This window comes from Hemicordylus capensis, chromosome 1 (genome assembly GCF_027244095.1).
Source record: "Hemicordylus capensis ecotype Gifberg chromosome 1, rHemCap1.1.pri, whole genome shotgun sequence".
NCBI lineage: Eukaryota > Metazoa > Chordata > Lepidosauria > Squamata > Cordylidae > Hemicordylus > Hemicordylus capensis.
In genome coordinates, this window is record NC_069657.1 from 432,116,078 (window position 1) to 432,133,810 (window position 17,733).

The 17,733-nt window shown below is 46.9% G+C and overlaps 3 protein-coding genes across 12 annotated transcripts in view; 1 reads left to right on the forward strand and 2 right to left on the reverse strand.

Annotated features, from left to right (window-relative positions):
• KLHDC3 (kelch domain containing 3) overlaps window positions 1–967 on the reverse strand; it is an 84,309-nt gene extending 83,342 nt beyond the window's left edge. Inside the window, exon 1 of one of the 4 annotated variants that reach the window (XM_053313328.1) lies at window positions 839–967. The gene's annotated coding sequence lies outside the window, so the exon portion shown is untranslated. Of the gene's footprint in view, window positions 1–416; window positions 671–838 lie in introns of those variants that run through there. The other 3 variants (XM_053313291.1, XM_053313311.1, XM_053313318.1) reach the window with 3 other exon arrangements.
• On the forward strand, window positions 26–12,283 carry MEA1 (male-enhanced antigen 1). 3 transcript variants are annotated; one of them, XM_053313377.1, is made up of 4 exons: window positions 26–182; window positions 9,310–9,589; window positions 9,718–9,814; window positions 11,625–12,283. In XM_053313377.1, the coding sequence occupies exons 2-4, from the start codon at window positions 9,320–9,322 to the stop codon at window positions 11,786–11,788; spliced, it is 531 nt and encodes a 176-aa protein (XP_053169352.1). In that variant the 5' UTR covers window positions 26–182; window positions 9,310–9,319; the 3' UTR covers window positions 11,789–12,283. The 3 variants fall into 3 exon arrangements, with proteins under 3 accessions (XP_053169352.1, XP_053169341.1, XP_053169330.1); XM_053313366.1 differs by lacking the exon at window positions 26–182 and adding an exon at window positions 748–885; XM_053313355.1 differs by lacking the exon at window positions 26–182 and adding an exon at window positions 5,537–5,693.
• Window positions 12,154–17,733, reverse strand: part of PPP2R5D (protein phosphatase 2 regulatory subunit B'delta) — a 63,188-nt gene continuing 57,608 nt past the window's right edge. For all 5 annotated transcript variants that reach the window (XM_053313290.1, XM_053313289.1, XM_053313288.1 and 2 more), the window contains one exon: window positions 12,154–17,647. In XM_053313290.1, the coding sequence (XP_053169265.1) occupies window positions 17,510–17,647 (138 nt within the window). In that variant the 3' untranslated portion in view covers window positions 12,154–17,509. The remainder of the gene's footprint in view (window positions 17,648–17,733) is intronic.

Consider the following 17,733-nt stretch of genomic DNA (forward strand, 5'->3'; position numbering starts at 1 on the left):
CACATGCATTTTCGCACATGCTCCCTAACGCATGCTGCAAGGGGCCCAGGAAAGGACTAGCACCCCAGGGTTGAAAACCACCTCCCTCCTAAAAGCCGATCTTCAGAAGAGCCATCAGACCCCCGTCGGAGGAAAAGAGCTTTGTCCGTTCGGGATTATCACAAAGGCACACAATAAAACAGGTCAGCCGCGTTGACCCACCGCGGTTTCGGGCCCGTAATCCCCACTGAGGCAGGCACGAAGGGAGATCCCCCCTCCCGGTCCAGGATCGGCCGTCACCCGCAGCCCTCCCCGATGACCCCCAGCCGAGCCTGGGTCGCATCCCTCCAAGGAGGAGGCGTCTCCACACTCCTCCTCCTCCTCCTCCCTCCACCACGGATCACGCCTCCTTCGCCTCCATCCTCCCAAGAACTCACGGTCGCGAATCTCGCCCCGCTCCCTCTCCGCAGAGGCGCCCCAGGCAGCCAGCCAGCCCTGCCCGGAGCAAAGCCTCCCACGGACGCCGCCGCCAGCGTGGTCTCACTGCCCACCTGCTCCGCTGCAGAGCCCGCGCCGCCCCGTCTGCCTCCGCGCAGGAGCCCTTCGGAGGGAGCCAGACCTCGCTGGCCACCACGCCGCCGCCTCAGCGGCATTCCCTGCTCGGAGGGGGGGAAGCGGGGGCGGCGGCCCCGGAGGGTCACACCCGCCCTCCCAGCGCCCTTTCGGGTCTAACGGCCCAGCCAAGCCGCCCTCGTTTTCTCCTCGGCGCCTCACTCAGCCTCTTCTCCTTCTCCCGCCCGCCCAGCCAGGCCCTGCTTAAGCCCAGCCTCGGTGATCCACGCGCGCAAACTCCGCCTACCGAGGGATCCTGGGACATGTAGTCTTTTCTTGCGCCGCGGTCAGAAGGTGACCGTTTTATATAGATTAAATAAAACCTGCACGGTTTTAGAGTGTCGGATTAGGAATGGCGAGGCCAAGGTTCCGGTCCTCGCTGAGCAGCCGTTAAGCTCCCTGGGTGATCTTTGGCTAGTCTCTCTCTCTCCCTCCCTCCCTCCCTCCCCATCTCATAGAATTGTCTTAAGGATAAAAGAATAGAGGATGGAGTGGACGGTGTATGCTGTTCTGAGCTCCTTAGAGGAAGAGCGGAATTAGAAATGCAATAACTAGACAACTAAGAAAAGCAATAGGCTCTGTGTGTGTGTTTACATGCATAGATCAGCCTTTGAGTCAAGATGCATCTCCGAGCCTCTCCAAACATAGGGGTGTGCATGAACCGTTCAATGGCGAACTGGCCCACCATGAACTAGGCCTGTTTGACAGTTCAGTCGTGAACCGGGTTGGGCTCCAGGAGAGGCGGGCTCACTGGTCAGAGATCAAACTGGATCAGGCCCAGTTCAGCTTGAACTGATTCGCCACTTTTGAGTGGTGACTGTAAAGTTAAATTAAAGGTATTGCAGAGTTAGGAATAGGATAATGCTTAGGGCAGCAGTGGTGAGGGCAGGCAGGTGGTGCGGGGTGGGGGTGCGAGAGGCAGTTTTAGAAATAAAGGAAAAGGTGCTGCTAGTGCTTACCAGTGTGTACTGCAGCTGCACTCCCCGCAGCAGTATGTGGTGGCAGCACGGAGTCCCAGCTCTTGGCCAGGCCTTCACTCAACCGCCCGCAGTTGAGTGAGGGGCCGAGACTCCTCACTTCTTCCGACCACACACCATGGGCTGCTGGCGGGGAGCACTGCTGTAGTACACGCAGTCAGTCAGTTTGACTGGACTGGTTTGCAGACCTCAGTCCGGTCCGAATTCATGCATTTCGAATTCAGACCAAACCGTGCAAAAATGGTCTGCGCACTCCCCTATCCAGAGGTTATAATATACTGGCACAGTTGTGTCAGTATATTAAGATGGGGAGACATTCTACCATTATAAGCCCTGAATATTCTATTGGTAATAAAATAGAAATCACTTGCCTGATCTGCCTGTCCGTTTGCACACATCAGCTAGGTGACTCTTCCAAATTTTGTGGAGATTTGTTTAAAAAAAATTGTTTAGATACAGCAGTTTAAGTTGTTTCCTATTTAACTGGTTTTTCCGACCTGGAGAAGTAATATTTATTTTGTTGTTCATTTCAGCATTGTCAAAACATAAATTCAGTTTTGAAGTTGTGCCTTTTACATATTTTTAAAACACACCAATTTTTCTAAACAACAACAACAAAAGAATTTATTGTTGGCAGTGCCAGCTTTAGACATGTAAAAATCGCTTAAGGATTCACGTTCACAAGGTAATAACTTTATATACAACTTTGAGTTTGGAGGTGCCCGAAGCAAAAATGGCTGGCAAATGGAGAAAAGTCTTTTAAAAGTTCTGTTACATTTATTTTGAAAACATGCCTTTGCCAGTGGCAGGGCACTTTATCTAGAAGACTGCCTTTCCAACACAGATTATGGCCCAGTCCCTCCTCCTACAGAGCTCAACTAGGCTTTCAACCATGAAGCAATCTCTGCTTTACTCTAATCTCCCAGCCCTGCCCTCCTCCTATGCAGCTTCCCATCCCCCCACTTCAATTTCCTCCCCACCTTGGCTTTACCATCTCAACTCCACCCACAGTCACCCACCAAGACTACCTTTCCCCTCCCCTAAACCCCCCTCCCTGGGATAGCCTGCAGCCATCTCGCCTCCCATCCAGCTCTTAAACCTCCTGAACTCATAGCCCTTCAGGGTAACCTTCCATCCTCATGTGGCTTTAGTTCTTTCCTTCCACCACCAGCAAAGGCAACCCTCCCTTACCAACTGCAGTAAATCTCCCTCTCATGAAGAGCCTCTTTCACTTCCTCTCAGATTCTCTTCTTGCCTGGTCCCTTGGAAGCAGTTGTTGTTGACTTTTCTGAACAACACATGTGCTTTCTCCTGCAATGCCAGAAACCGGGGTGGGGTGGGGGTGGAAATTGCTTTGAGGCTTGTCAGAGGGGTGGGGTATGTATGTGTAGACATTGACTTTGGGGTGGGGTGTGGGCATGTGTGTGTAAATGGACTTTTGAGGTTTGCCTGTGGGGTGTGCGTGTAGAAGTGGACCTTTTGCCTATTGGGTGTGTGTGTGCGGGGTGTGTGTGTGCAGGATAGATTTTGAGGTTTGCCTGTGAGGTGTGTGGGTGTGGGTGTCACAGCCCAGTCTCAACCAGCCCTGTCATCTTAAGCTTCACCGCTGCCACCAGTCCTCTAACAGGGATTCCCAGATGTTGACCAAGAAGACTTTTGTATTCCCCCCCACCCCGGCTATGTCTACTGAAACAGACTTCCAAACCTCTGTTTATCTCAAAGTCAGAGTGGAAAGGCTTCTAATCATGGGGTGGGGGAAAACAGACTGAAGCTACAAAGCTTTAAATTCAAAATAAGAAAACTTTACTTTAAAATAGTTCAGTTTAAACTGGTAGTTATTTTGGATAATTTAGTACAAAGAAACAGCAATTATATGAGCATAAGGAACAAATAAAATAGGAGGTAAATGCATCCAATCTAACCTGCACCTAATACTTTGTCTTAGCTCAGTGTACTTACCAGGAGTCTTCTTATCATCACCTGTCACCTCTAATCATCTTCTGCAGCAAGCCTGGATTTCTCATTCTCAGGTCTTGCTCTTTCTGTCCAATTCTGGTGGTTCAATTCCAGACTGTTATTTCAGCTGCTTTGAGAGTGATTCAGTTCTTCAGCGAGTTTCAGCTCAACTGTCCCAGTGAATTCTCAGCTCTAATTTCAGCAGCTCTTCTCTCCTGGCTCTCCAAGACTCCAGCTTCCACTCTAACTAGAACTTGCACTAACTTCAGCTTTTCAACTAATTTCCATTCTGACTTCAACTGCAACTAACACTCTGCTGCAGGCAAGCCTCCTTTTATTCTTCCCCCCTCCAATTTGTCTAAACAACCCAATAAAAACAATTCAAGTTCCCTCCAGTACTGTTCAAAATTCTCATAATAACAGGTTAAATAACCAAGAGAAAGTTAGCTAAGAGCATAACTGAGTCTGTCCACTGAGAATTCTGAACCCAAAGTTGGGAGGACCAAGTCCTGGCAATTTCTAGCAAGTGACTTCTTGGTTCTGAACATAGGTGCCTATGGCTATGGGCACTCTTGCACTTTTTTTAGCTAAACAACAACCATCCCAATCCCATTTCTTTCATGGGCATTTGTTTTCTCCCTCTGCCCACTTTCTCTCACTCAGGAAAGCTTGGAATAAATTACTAGAAAGTAAGTTCACCGATTCCACTGGAACTTGCTTTTGAATAAAGACACATACTGTAGGTATCAGGACCAGCAGAGATCCTAGGCAGGAATGTAGGTTATCTTCCCCCACCCTTCTTTTACCCAACCCATCAGCAAAACATAGAAGGGGGAAACCTTTCTGAGTGAGGAATCCCATTTACTTTTCTTCAGCTGAGTAAAATGCATAGTATTGGGGTGGGACTAGTGTGGGAGGAGACTGACACCTGAGCAAGGCTGGTGCACACCTAAGCACTTTTGACACATCATTTTAAAAGGGTATCTCTAAAATCTCTCCTCCAAAGGCAAACAAGGGAAAGTGTTCAATAGGGCTTATTCCCATTTCCCAGATAAGTGTGTATAGGCATGCAGCCTAAGCTTACATTTTTGTAAGCCTAAACGCACATTGCTTTATGGATCATTGATCTTTTTAAAAACATCAGTTTTGTATATCACCATTATAACTTTGGATGAAGGGTACAGACAGTACAGAACAGAAAGCAAGCTGATTGATTGATTGATTACGTGCCGTCAAGTCGGTGTCAACTCTTAGTGATCACATAGATAGATTTTCTCCAGGATGATCTGTATTCAACTTGGCCTTTAAGGTCTCTCAAGCTAGTACTCAGATAAATAAGATACATGAGTAAATCCCATGGAGTGCTCTAGGATTTGCTTAAGAATAAGCATGTGCTTCCTGCACTACCACCAGTACTTTGTGGCATGCACTTTCGCTTTCGTGACTACATCAGATGAATCATGAAAGATAAAAGGAGACTGCTATTGTTCAAGACAATCTCATGGAACAAACGTGAGAGCCGCGATTGCCATTCGTGTTAGCGATCATTATATAATACCATAGTGGGGCAATTATCCCAGAGATTAATTAACAAGACCAAGAGCGTGAAATTAAAAGGTTGAGGGAGAGGAGGAAGGAGTGCACTGTGTCCTTTGCAAAGCAACCTCTGCCTTGTTGGCAGTACGGATGATGATCCATGTATGTCCTGTGGCGGGCTTAAGGAGACGGCAGAACACGCCCTCTGGGAATGAGTGGCATAGAGCTTTGAACTTCCCGAAGATCTTCAAAACCTATGTATTTTGGTTCCGTCTACGCAAACTGCCTTTGGAAAGAAGAACAATTGGGGTGCGGTCTTGGTGGAAATTCCTATAAGCTACCAGACTATGAGAACGATGATAATTATTGAGAACGCTACAGTCAGCAGGGCATAGACGGCGGTGATAGGGCCTGTTCTTCGGGTCCCCCCGCGCCATTTTCAGCCTAATTATAGAACAGAGAAGGGGCGACCAGGGGAAGGGCGAACCAAAAGCTGCCCGTGGTTGCCATAGTTACCGCTCCTCCCACCGCGCGCTGCTATGACGACATCCTCAGTAGCCGGCGACGTCGGGTTGCTTCCGGGGGTTGAAGGGACGCTCAGGTCTTGGAGCAAGAAGGCGGACCCCCGCTTGGGTAAGGGGGAGAGGAGGGGGCGGCTGTGTTGATGGGAAAGGAAGGGCAGGGCAGGGCACCGAGCGGCAGGAGCAAAGCTGTCCCTAGGTGTTCAGCCTAGAGAGTGCTGAGGACACACCTGATAGTGCCAATGGAGATATTTATTTATTACATTTATATCCCGCTCTTTTTCCGAGGAGCTCAGAGCGGTGTACATGCTTATTTCTATCCTCACAACAACCCTGTAAGGTAGGTTAGGCTGAGAGATACATGACTGGCCCAGAGTCACCCAGTGTGTGTCCTGGTTGAATGGGGATTCGAACTCGGGTCTTCCTGTCCTAGTCCAACATTCTAACCACTATGCTGTGCCTGGCTACGCTATGTTGACACCAGTATGTGCGTAGCGCGCTGGAGGGTGCCTGGTGCTCTCCCTACATTGCCTTGTAATGCTTAGGAGGAGGAGAACCCCCATGCGGGGCGGGGGGCTTTTTGATGACCCGCCTCTGAAAGATGGAGGGAGTGAAGCTGTTTGCTGAAAGCTACCTAGTAAGTTCCTGAGCTCTGAACTCAGGACTACCCGATTTGTCGCTCAGATTATAACCCTCAACACAGATTCTGAGAAATAAGCCCCATTGAGCCTGACGGGACTTATTTCTGAGAGAACATGCTTAGCATTGCTCGGCACTGTCATGCACCTGAACGCAGGTGGGCGTTTTGTTGATGCTGTCAGTGTGGCGCTCTCTTTCCCTCCTGTTCTCCTTTCCTCCTTCTCCTCCGCTCCTGAATCTAATTATATGGTCTGTTTTTATTGTGAGCCCTTTAAGGAACAGGCATCCATGTATACAGTTCACCACTATTGTTATCTGCCCTGTACACTTGGAAGAGGCTGGGATACCACTTATTTATTTTTTATTTTATTTTATTATTTTTACATCCCACTCTTCCTCCAAGGAGCCCAGAATGGTGTACTGCATACTTAGGTTTATCCTCACAACAGCAACCCAGGTTAGGCTGAGAGAGAAGTGACTGGCCCAGAGTCACCCAGCTAGTTTAATGACTGAATGGGGATTTGAACTCGGGTCTCCCCGGTCCTAGTCCAGCACTCTAGCCACTACACCACGCTGGCTTCTAAACAAAAGTATAAATAATAACAAAAGTATAAATAAAAGATGGTGAGGGGCGGGGAACTTATGAAGGAAGGTGGGATATGCAGGTTGTGGAGCCTGTACTGAATACTGCAAAGCTGGGGTGAAGTATTGCAGAAGGGGGAGAAGGCATTCTGGGTCTGAGGCAGTAGGAGTGGAAGTTCTGGCTTGCGGATGGTGGAGATGTGTGGAACAGCTCAGTTTGTAGGCAGAGTAGATAGAAGGTAGCAGAAGTTGTAGAACTTCTAAATTTGGAGATCTTTTGTGAGACTACATCCAGAGTCGCTAGTTCTATTGCTCAAGCACTCCGATATGTGGCTATTGTTAGCAGAACTCTTGCCATAATACCAGGTGGGATGTGTGTGCAGGGGAAGCTTGTAATACGGAAAGGATCCCAGGGAGGCTGTGCTCTGTGGGGCTTTATGATCTGTTATCTCTGCCAATGGGATCAAAGGCTAGTTTTGCCTGAGGTGGTAAACCTGTCTGAGCTGTACCACTTCAGTATGGAGTTGGGGAGCTCACACAGTGGATTGTTTCACCATTCAAAATTCCTTGCATACAGAAAAAGAGCATGTTGGGAAGAAAGCTGTGATTTGCAAGGCTTTTCTTCTTGTATTGAGGGACATTCTGTTGTGTGAGCTCCTACCTGCAGGCTGAAATGGTACAGTCAAGACAGCTTTATCATCTCATTGCAGGGTTGATTAGGTTTAAATAAAATTGATAAATAAAATTGATTTAAATTATTTAAATTGCTTCATGGGAGGACTCAATTTTAATGATTTAAATCACAATTTAAATTACTGCTCTGGAAGATTTTATTTAATCACCATTTTCTAAAGAAAAATACATGCTTGTTGTCTAATATAACCTTAATACATATTTAGAGAAAGATGTAGGTTTCCTTTTTAGAAGGTAGGTACATTCTATAATAGGTACACACTTCTCATGATACTTTTTCATTCAGGCAAACCAGGCCTTGCATTTCGTTGTTGCACTATTTGCCTTTTGCACACATGGCTTTCTTACAGGAACTTCATTAAAATATGAAGTTCCATTAAAAGGTACAGGGACCATTAAAAGGTACAGGAACTTCATTAAAATATTCCTAAATTGGATCTCTTTTACGTTCTGCTGCCATTATAGATGTTTCCTTTCTACAATGGAGGATACACTTGGAAAAGTTTTCTCATGACTGCCTGAATATATTTTGTTCACTTTCGATTACCCTTCCCTTCCCCTGCATTTATATGTGCTGCATGTACACCACCTACAGAATGGGACTGATCTCTCATCCCCATATACTGATGTTAACATGTTCATAGTATAAAACCAGAAGTTATGATTAATATTCATATCTTTGATCTAGGTTCTTTATCAATGGTTTTAAATCAATTTAAAATAAAAGAATGTTTTTTAATCAGCTCTTATCAATCCTGCCTCACTGAAAACTAGGCATTGTTCTCAAGAGCTGCTCTTTGGGTTTTTTCCATGAGAGCAAGTGATAGCCATTAGGAGAAAATAAAGAGATATATCTGTATATGCTTGAGCTGGGGGCTAAACCTGTCTGGTGATCCCAAGGCCTGGAGCAAATCTCCCTGACCCTCAGATAAAGGCTATTAACTTTGGCCTAGAGATTACAATGTGAGCCACTGAGCTCTCATTTCACAGTCCATTATCCTGAGGTAGTTTCCACCTCCAAGCTTGCTTAGCTGAACTCTCAATTGATGTGTGGTAGAAATACAGGATATAAGAGTCAAATATATGACTCTGAGAGGTTAATGCTCTTTCATTGATCTAGGGCAGTTTTGGTAAGAGGATTTAAAACTCTCTACTTCTCTAAATTGCATAGAATTCTAGGACAGACAGGTTGAGAGCACACTCTTGGTTCCTGTGGTGCAGAGGCCAGGACTACTTGGCTTCACCATTGCCTTGCATAAAACAAGAACTGAGCTACAGAAAGCACCCAACACTCCCATGGCTGCATATTGCAGGGAGAGTACCGGTACCAATGGACAAGCTGCTTTCCAGAGTTTATGTCATTACTGATCTTACTGCGGATCCCCTTGATGAGCTTCTACATAAGTGTAGCATGCCCTAACAGTCTGACCATTGCCCTAGATCAGTGGATCTCAAACTTATACACACAATTAGGGTTGTGCTACAACTCACAGTATCCCCAGCCACAATGGGACTTTGGCCATTGTGGCTGGGAATGATGGGACCTTCAGTCCAGCAACATCTGGGGAACCAAGTTTGAGAACCCTTGCTCTAGATAATGCTTAGCCAGTGTATTGTGTCTATCTGATGTGATGGTTACAGATCCAAAGTTGAGAAAATATAATGGGACCTGTAGGACAATAGGAAAGGCCTCTTTGTCTTAGGCTGCTCAGTGCTTTTCTGCCCTGTTCTTAGACAAATATATAACTTGTAAGAATATATACTCTGTCTTGTTAAGCAAGCTGTGGAGATCAACTCCCATCTTTCCCCTTCAGATCCTAGTGCATGGCCTTAGAGCCAGTGGTTACACTAAGAATGGGTCCAGAGAGACTCTGTCCAAACGAGCATGAAGAGCTGGGACTGCAAGAGATGTCTGATGGCGCCCCTGACCCTGCTGGGGAATGGAGTGGTGAGGAACCAGAGGAGGAGGAGGAAGGGAGCAGTAATGACTACTTGTACCAGCCACTGAACCAAGATCCAGACCAGGGACCAGCAGCTGCTGAAGAAACTGCACCCAGCACAGAGCCAGCCCTTGACATCAATGAGCGACTTCAGGTAACTGCCTCTTACAGAGCCATGTGCTGAGCTTCCTCAGAAGGTGGGGCTAATGAGAGAATCTGTGTGAGCATGTCTTTGTCCTATGCTTAGTTAATGCTTGTAATGGCTTTGTGTGCTACATGCAGGCACTGAGGCTGCACCTGCCTGACCCACCTGTAGATAGCGATGAGGAGGAGGGGTCTGCAGCTCAGACCAGCCGAAGCTCCATCCCTATGGATCCAGGTAATGAAATAAAATAGGCTTCATCTTAGGTCCTTGTGGTCTGCAGGGGGAAATCTCCAGCTGCATATCTCAGGACTTCATTGAGGATACCAAGCCCTGTCATGTTCAGACTGTGTACAAACTCCTTAATGTCAGTTTTGCCATATCATCTAGGGCAGGACTGCTCAACTTCAGCCCTCCTGCAGATGTTGGCCTGAAACTTTACCTTTATTAGCCACTGTGGCTGGGGATTATGGGAACTGTAGTCCAAAAGGGGGGGGAGCGCTAAATTGAGCAGGCCTGATCTAGATTCTTGTTCTCTATGGCAGCTCCTACCTGGGGAGCAAGTCCCAAAAGGTGATGATGAGGGATGCTGCTTGACCCCTTGGCCACTGGCTTATGGTTCTGTCTTCTCTCCCAAGCTGTTTGTTTGCATCTTCTGGCCACAAGGCTGAGTTCAGGAACACTCTGAACCAACAGGCCTGATTCTCCTAAGGAAGCTTGTCTGGAGACTTTGGGTGCAGTACCATCAGTATGTTGACAATGCTCAACCTTATCTCTCCTTTCCATCAGATTACAGGGACATACTGGGAGTCTGGAACCAGTGTTTGGGAGTAATGATGGCTTTAACTGGGCTAACACATTGAAACTTAATTCCAAAAAGGAAGAGGTGGTTTTAGTCAGTAGAGAAGCTGAGCTGGGATTACACAGGCAGTGTATTTCTGATTGGGTTGCACTCGCCTTGAAGAATCAGGCCTGTTGCTTCAGAGTGCTCCTGAACTCAGCCTTCTGGTTAGAAGTACTTTTGCACTTCAGCTTGTGTGCCAGCTATGCCCCTTCGTGGAAAAACCAGACCTGGTCATTATCATATCTGACATGGTCACATTCCAGGTAGGCTACTACCATAACATTTTGTTTGGGCTGCCTTTTGGAAAACGTTTGGAAACTACAGCCGGATGTTGTGGTGGGAATGCTGATGAGGGTGGTTCTTCAGCCCTCATTTCTCTGGTTCCTAATTCTTCACTAGTTCCTAATTCACTTGAGCCCAACTCTTAAGTACTGGTTATCACTTTTAAAACCCTAAGCTGTTTGGAAGTGGGGGTGGGGGTTAAAGGACTGCCTGTTTCTACATTTGCCTGCCTGCCTATAGATGCCATCTGCCTAGAGAGGCTCTGCTCTACATCGTACTGTAATCATGTGTGGTGTTTGGTGTATACAGGCTAGATAGAGTCAGACTGTAGAACCCCTTCCCTTCAGAGGCTTCTCTGGCACGCTCCTCATTAACCTTCACTTGGTGAACACCATTGTACTTCTTCAATGGCCTCTAGCATCAAGCACATAACAGTGATAGATCAGGCCTGAGACCTACCTAGTTCAGCCCCGTTTCCCACTGTGGCCCACCAGATGCCTCTGGGAAGCCACAAGCAGAAGAGGAAGGCATGCCCCCTCTCCTGCTGTTGCTCCCCTGCAACTGCTATTGAGGGGCATCCTGCCTCTGAACCTGGAAATTGGTTAACTCCCATCTGATAACTTTGTTGAGGCTGTTGGCCCTGCTGCGTGCATTCCGGTTTCTTCTGTTGCCCTGTTTTATATCATTTCAGTGTTTTGTTTTGTCCATTTCCTTCAGGTACTCCTGGGTGGAAAAGCAGGTTAAACATTAATATAAATAATAGGTCTTGACTGCTTCTCCTGAGCATCTTTTTCTGCAAACCAGATCCTTTGTGCTAGGTTGCTTGCCCTCTTGAGTGAAATCCCTGGAAAGGTACCATGTTGAGTTCTGGGGCTGTGTCTGTTTGGAGCAGTTTCACTCATCTCCTGGCTTTGACCCTAGAACATGTGGAGTTGGTGAAGAGAACGATGGCTGGAGTCAAGCTCCCCACGCTGGGAATCCCTGCATGGGCCAACGAAATCTCTGACGATCAATGGCAGGATATGGTGCAGCGAACTCTGCAAGCCAGGCAGAGCCAGAGTGGCTCCAGGGCCGAGTGGAAATGAAGGTGCAGAACCAGTGGTGGATTTCCTGCCTCAAGGAGGAAGCTTTGGATAAGCATGAAGTGCTGTGCTTGAAACTCTCTCTCTCTGAACTGGTCAGGTAGATACTGACCTCTTCACCAGCACTGAGACTCCACATTCATCTCGTCTGACGAAAATATCACTCTTATTCATTACTTGTGTGTAACTCCTAACTGGAGCGACTGCGTGGTAGTGTGATGACTCCCTAGCCTTGAAATAGGCCTCTCCAAGAAATATCAGCCCCTATAAAGATCCTTTGATGTGCATGTGGTAGTCCTGCTGTTGAACCTGAACCCCACCCCCATGACATATGGGCTAAACATGGCCATGAGGTGGAGACCAGTGTGTCATCTTTTCAAGAGATCCATTTTATTTAGTTCTGTACATACAGGGACATCTGTACAAAATCCAACACTGTCATACTATGTAATACTCTACTGAAAATAAAGTACACCATATGTACATATGAACTGTAAAGCAGCTTAATACTTGTGTCCAAGGAGTGAATGCATCACTTAGTTTTGCTTTTCCCTCTGGAGAGGGGCTATGTAAGAAGTGAAAGAGGCAGCTCCAACCCTGTCCGTGTAAAAGGTGGGGAGGGTACAAGCAGACATGGAGACAAAACGCAAGGGAAATGAAGTAGAGCTGGATTAAGGTAGATTGTGACCTGAAGCTCTGGGCTTGAGGTGCTCATTTTGGCTTGAGGTGGTTTAACTCATTCACCCCATTTCTTGCACAGCTTTCCCCCACTTGTTAGATATATAGGACACTGGAATGAATTGGCAGCAAACTAAACTTTAATGTTGTACCAAACACAAGTTCCCTGACCCCAAACAAAGATTAGACAGAGGCTATATTTACATCTAAGCGATACAGCACATGATGCTCAATTACAGCCCTGCTCCACCAGTGCAAAACTGTAACAGGCAGAGAAGTGCTGTGTTGCGTACATATGGAAAGGGGAGAGGTTTTCCTCCATTTCTCCTCTGCAGAGCCCAGCCTGGGGGAGCCAATCAATAGATTGAATTGCACTTCACAGTAGAAAAGCTCTAAGTTCATTTCTTCCCCCCAGCAGCTCAACCAAACTTGAAGACCAGCAGCTGAATGTGCATGCTGTCCAGTTCTGGTAGCTCTTCAATTCTACCACTGAACTAGAAAATACACACTGAAGGTCAAGCAGAACTCCCCCCGCCCATAGTCCCTCTTCTCCACCTGTTGCCTTGGCTTACTAAGAGTGCTAAGAGGTTTCGCTGGCCTCACATGAAGGCCTTAACATCACAACAAGCAGTTAGAGAGAGCATCTTCTAAGACAGGTATTGAAAATATTTTGGCAGCAGACAGTGGAGAACTAGGATTATGGCCTAGAAGGGGCGCTTTTAGTTGCCAGCCACCAGCCAAGTTGCACTACACAGGGTGAGCAAATGTTCTCCTTCCCAAACAGGAATTCTCAGGTCAAGGAGAACACTACAGCCCAGCCACCACTGTAAACTGGCAAATCCTAGCAGATGTTAACTGCATAGTTTCCCAAAGGCTGGAAAAGGTTGCTGAACTGGTGAAGAGAGGGCCGGCAATCCTCTGTGATGGGTCCCCTTGTTGGAATAGAGCTCCCATCAGCCCCAGCCACGGCGACCTTTGGCTGGGGATGATGAGAGTGACTGCCGTTGGGAACCCCTGTTCTGGTGCATCTATGAAGTTAGGTCCCAGGGAATGCGAAACAAAAAATAGTCAAGTTCAGGGGGAGAAAAATGCAATAGGAGTATGGTGGGTAAACAGACACAGCAATACAGTGTACAAAGATTTGAACAAGGAAGAGGAGGAATGTACATATGCTGAGGGGGAAAGCTAAGCTTCGAGTTTAATCCTAATCATGTTTACCCTGGCATCCTACTTGTTTCAGAGGCCTTTAAAGTGTGCTTAGATTTGCAGCCTTCAATCAACACAGGTAGTACTCAAGGGCTGGAAACAAGGGGTGGGGAGGGAATCGGGTTTCACAAAGCTAGGGTACAAAGAAGGTGGGCAAGGAAGCCATGAGGGTCTCTCCCCTTTTTGTAGAACTCCCATGATTCTGAAATTCTGTCATCAGGCTGTGAACAAGGGCAGCCGATTAAGCAATGATTACTATTAGATCAGGAGCAGCATAAGGAACTCAGTCCAGTGCTCTAAACTTGTGCACACCCTAAAGCCAGGCTTCTGCTAGGTCTGCATGTCTTTCTTGAGTTTCGAAGACAGGAGAGCTGGGGCCTGAACAGCTGAAATGAACCTGAGCAAATTGAAACATGATCCACAATAAAGCAAGGGGGGTTGTTCCCTAATTAGTACATGGCAACCAGTTTAATGGATTGTGTAGTTCGTTGTTCTTCTCCACCCTTGTTCCCAATAAACGTCACTTACAGCTGTTGCGGAAATGGAAAAAAGGGTTCCTCTTTTTAAATAAGCAATCAGGTAGAGCAGGGCTGCACAACTTCAAACTTCCGGCTGTTCTGGACTGAAAATCCCATCATCCTTGATGGAATTGTAGTCCAACAACCGCTGGAGGGCCAAAGTTTGTGCAGTCCTGATAGTTTCTCCCAAGTTTAGAAGCCGCCAAGGAATGTAAGAAAGGTTGCCATGAGTACAATAAACTGCTCAAGAGTCACCACTTCTAGATGAGACAGCAGAGAGGATTCTGGAGCCTGAGAGGGCGGTCAATTAGGCTAATGAGGCTCCTTGCACAGCAGCTGAAATACAGGTACTAGGCACACAGATCAAGTAGTGTAGCTAATGTGTAGCTGAAAAAATGAAAGCTAACAAGGAGCTCAAAGCAATGGATCTAGAATTACATGTGGCTGCCATTGCGCCAGTTTCAGGAGAAGAGTGCAAATCGAACAAATTCTGCAAGTTTCCCTGACTTATTCCGTTTGAACATAAGAACTTGGGCTTGAACAGCCCTGCTGGGTTGTCCCAAGGCCTATCCAGTCCAGCATCCTATTTCACACAGTGGACCACCAGAAGCCTCTGAGAAGCCCACAGGCAAGAGGTGAGAGCATGACCTCTCTTCCCTGCGGTTGCTCCCCTGCAACTGGTATTCAGAGGCATTGTGACTTTGAGGCTGGAGGTGGCCTATAGCCACCAGACTAGTAGCCACTGATAGACCTGTCCTCCATGAATTTGTTTAAGTCCCTTTTAAAGCCATCCAAGCTAGTGGCCATCACCACATTCCGTGGCAGAGAATTCCAGAGATTAATTATGCGCGGTGTGAAAAGGTGCTTCCTTTTGTCAGTCCTAAATTTCCTGACCTTCAGGTTCATAGGATGACCTCTGGTTCTAGTGTTGTGAGAGAGGGAGAAAAATTTCTCTGTCCACTCTCTCTACTCCATGCATAATTTTATACACCTCTAACATTTCTCCTCATAGTCGCCTCTTTTCCAAACTAAAAAACCCCAGACACAGCAACCTTGCCTCATAAGGAAGGTGCTCCAGGACCCTGATCATCTTGGTTGTCCACTCCTGCATCTTTTCCAGTTCTACAATGTCCTTCTTAAGATACGGTGACCAGAACTGTACACAGTACTCCAAATGTGGCCACACCACAGATATTCATAAGAGCATCATAATATTACCATTTTTATTTTTAATCCCCTTCCTAATGATCCCTAGCATGGAATTTGCTTTTTCACAGCTGCCGCAAAATCTCTCTCCTGGTTAGTCACTGACAACTCAGACTCCATCAGTGTATTAGTGAAGTTGGAGGGTTTTGTTCCAATATGCCTCACTTTACACTTGCTTACACTGAACCACATTTGTCATTTTGTCACCCACTCAACCAGTTTGGAGAGAACTTTTTGGAGTTCCTCACAATCTGTTTTGGATTTCACTACCCTAAATAGCTTGGTATCATCTGCAAATTTGGCCACTTCACTGGTTACCTCAACTTCTAGACCATTCACAAACAACTGAAAGCACACTGGTCCCAGACTAGTACAACCCCATTATCTGCAGGGGTTGCGTTTCGTGAGGGGGGGCACACAGTTAGAAAATCCACAATTAACAGGGCATTAAATACAATGTAAATTGAGGCACTGGGTTTCCACACCTCCAAAAATCACCCCCAGAACAGGCCAAATAAAGTGCCCTACCGTGGGGAAGTAACTTGCCTAGGGAGCAAGAGGTTGCTGGTTGAATCCCAGCTGGTATGTTTCCCAGACTATGTCGGGCAGCAGCGATATAGGAAGATGCGGAAAGGCATCATCTCATACTGAGCGGGAGATGGCAATGGTAAACCCCTCCTGTAATCTATCAAAGAAAACCACATGGCTCTGTGGTTGTCAGGAGTTGACTTGATGGCACAACTTTACTTACCATGCTCCACTGCCCTCAAGGGAGTCCAGCGATGCCCACAAGAGTTAAAACAAAACAAAATTGCCAATCCCCCCCACCGCCGTTTTTTGTTTAAATGAGCCATAAAATGGCTCCTGAACTCAAAATGGTGGGTGAAAATGACCTCCAAGGTCATTTCCAGCCACCCCCCAACCTGAGGATATGCAGGTTTAACCTTTTCTCTGCCAGGTTTTTTTCCAGTGTATACCGAGGTCAGGTGTCCATTACCGCAGGTACACGAAACTATGGGTGCTGGACCCGTGATTAACGAAGTTCTCCTGTACAAATCTGAGGGACCCCACTTCTTACTTCCCTCCATTGTGAAAACTGTCCATTTATTCCTACCCTCTGTTTGCTGTCCTTCAATCCACACATGAACCTGTCCCCTTATCCCATGACTGCTAAGTTTACTCAAGAGCCTTTAGTGGGAAACTTTGTCAAAAGCTTTTTGCAAGTCCAAGTATCCTACGTCGACCAGAACACCTTTATCCACCTGCCTGCGGACACTCTCAAAGAACTCCAAAAGGTTAGTGAGGCAAGACTTGCCCTTGCAGAAGCCATGCTGGTTCTCCCCCAGCAAGGAGAACCAGTATTCACATTTGCATTCACAACATTCAGGACTTCTTTACACACATGGAAAGAGGACAAGCCCTATGCCAGAAACTACAAAAAGCAAGACATCTCTAATAGGACACTGTTACCCTTATTTCATATTGACCAAACTAATCAGAGTTCTCAAATTAGCCATTTATTCCAAGTTTGGGGGGGGGGGGAGAGAGACACACTGTTCCCTCATCTAGCCTGGGCCCCAACCCAAGTGAACTGTTCCCTCATCTAGCCTGGGCGCCAAGGAACAGGCCTGCCTTCATTCCTAGAAAACTGGCTGTATCTGAGCAACTCAACCTGTTTCATGCACCGCTTTTGGTAGACAGACCACATTATTGTGGGGCTGGGAGAGGGGAAATAGAAGAGAAATAGGGGCTGGCGGGGGACTGTAGTGATTTAGTGACTGTAGTGTAGGCCTGCTTAACTAGTTGAACGCTCAGTGCTTTGGTCCTGGGGTTGGAGTTGATTAAAAAACAGCAGAAGGTGAAATGTTCCCTGCGTGGAATGATACTCTCATGGATTGGCTAGGCTCCCTTCACACGTGCACACAAAAACAGCTTTAAGAGGATAAAGCAGGAGGAAGTGACAGTGTGGTGGGATATGAGGTACAATGTAAAATCAAATCTAACCTGAAAGAATGAGAATGGAGCAGAGGACAGGCACAGCTCACCATGTTCATTCCCTAGTTATACATTAGAACAAAGTGCATTTCTGTGTACCCTCCAAGGGCCCCCTAGCCCGTCAGAGTGCCTCCTGGCTTGAGGTGAGAAATTCTTCTGCTCTCTTGTGTGCTTCCAGGGCCTTTATGGTGTAGACATCTTGAGGAAGCTCCGATTTCCGACGCAGCAAAACCTTCTCCTTCTTCATGTCTTTCAGCATCTAGGCACAAATGCACATAGAATTAGAAAGCTGTTTCCAAAATGCTTCTGGTGAAAACCTTCTATCTCTGGGGGTAAGCTATGCTT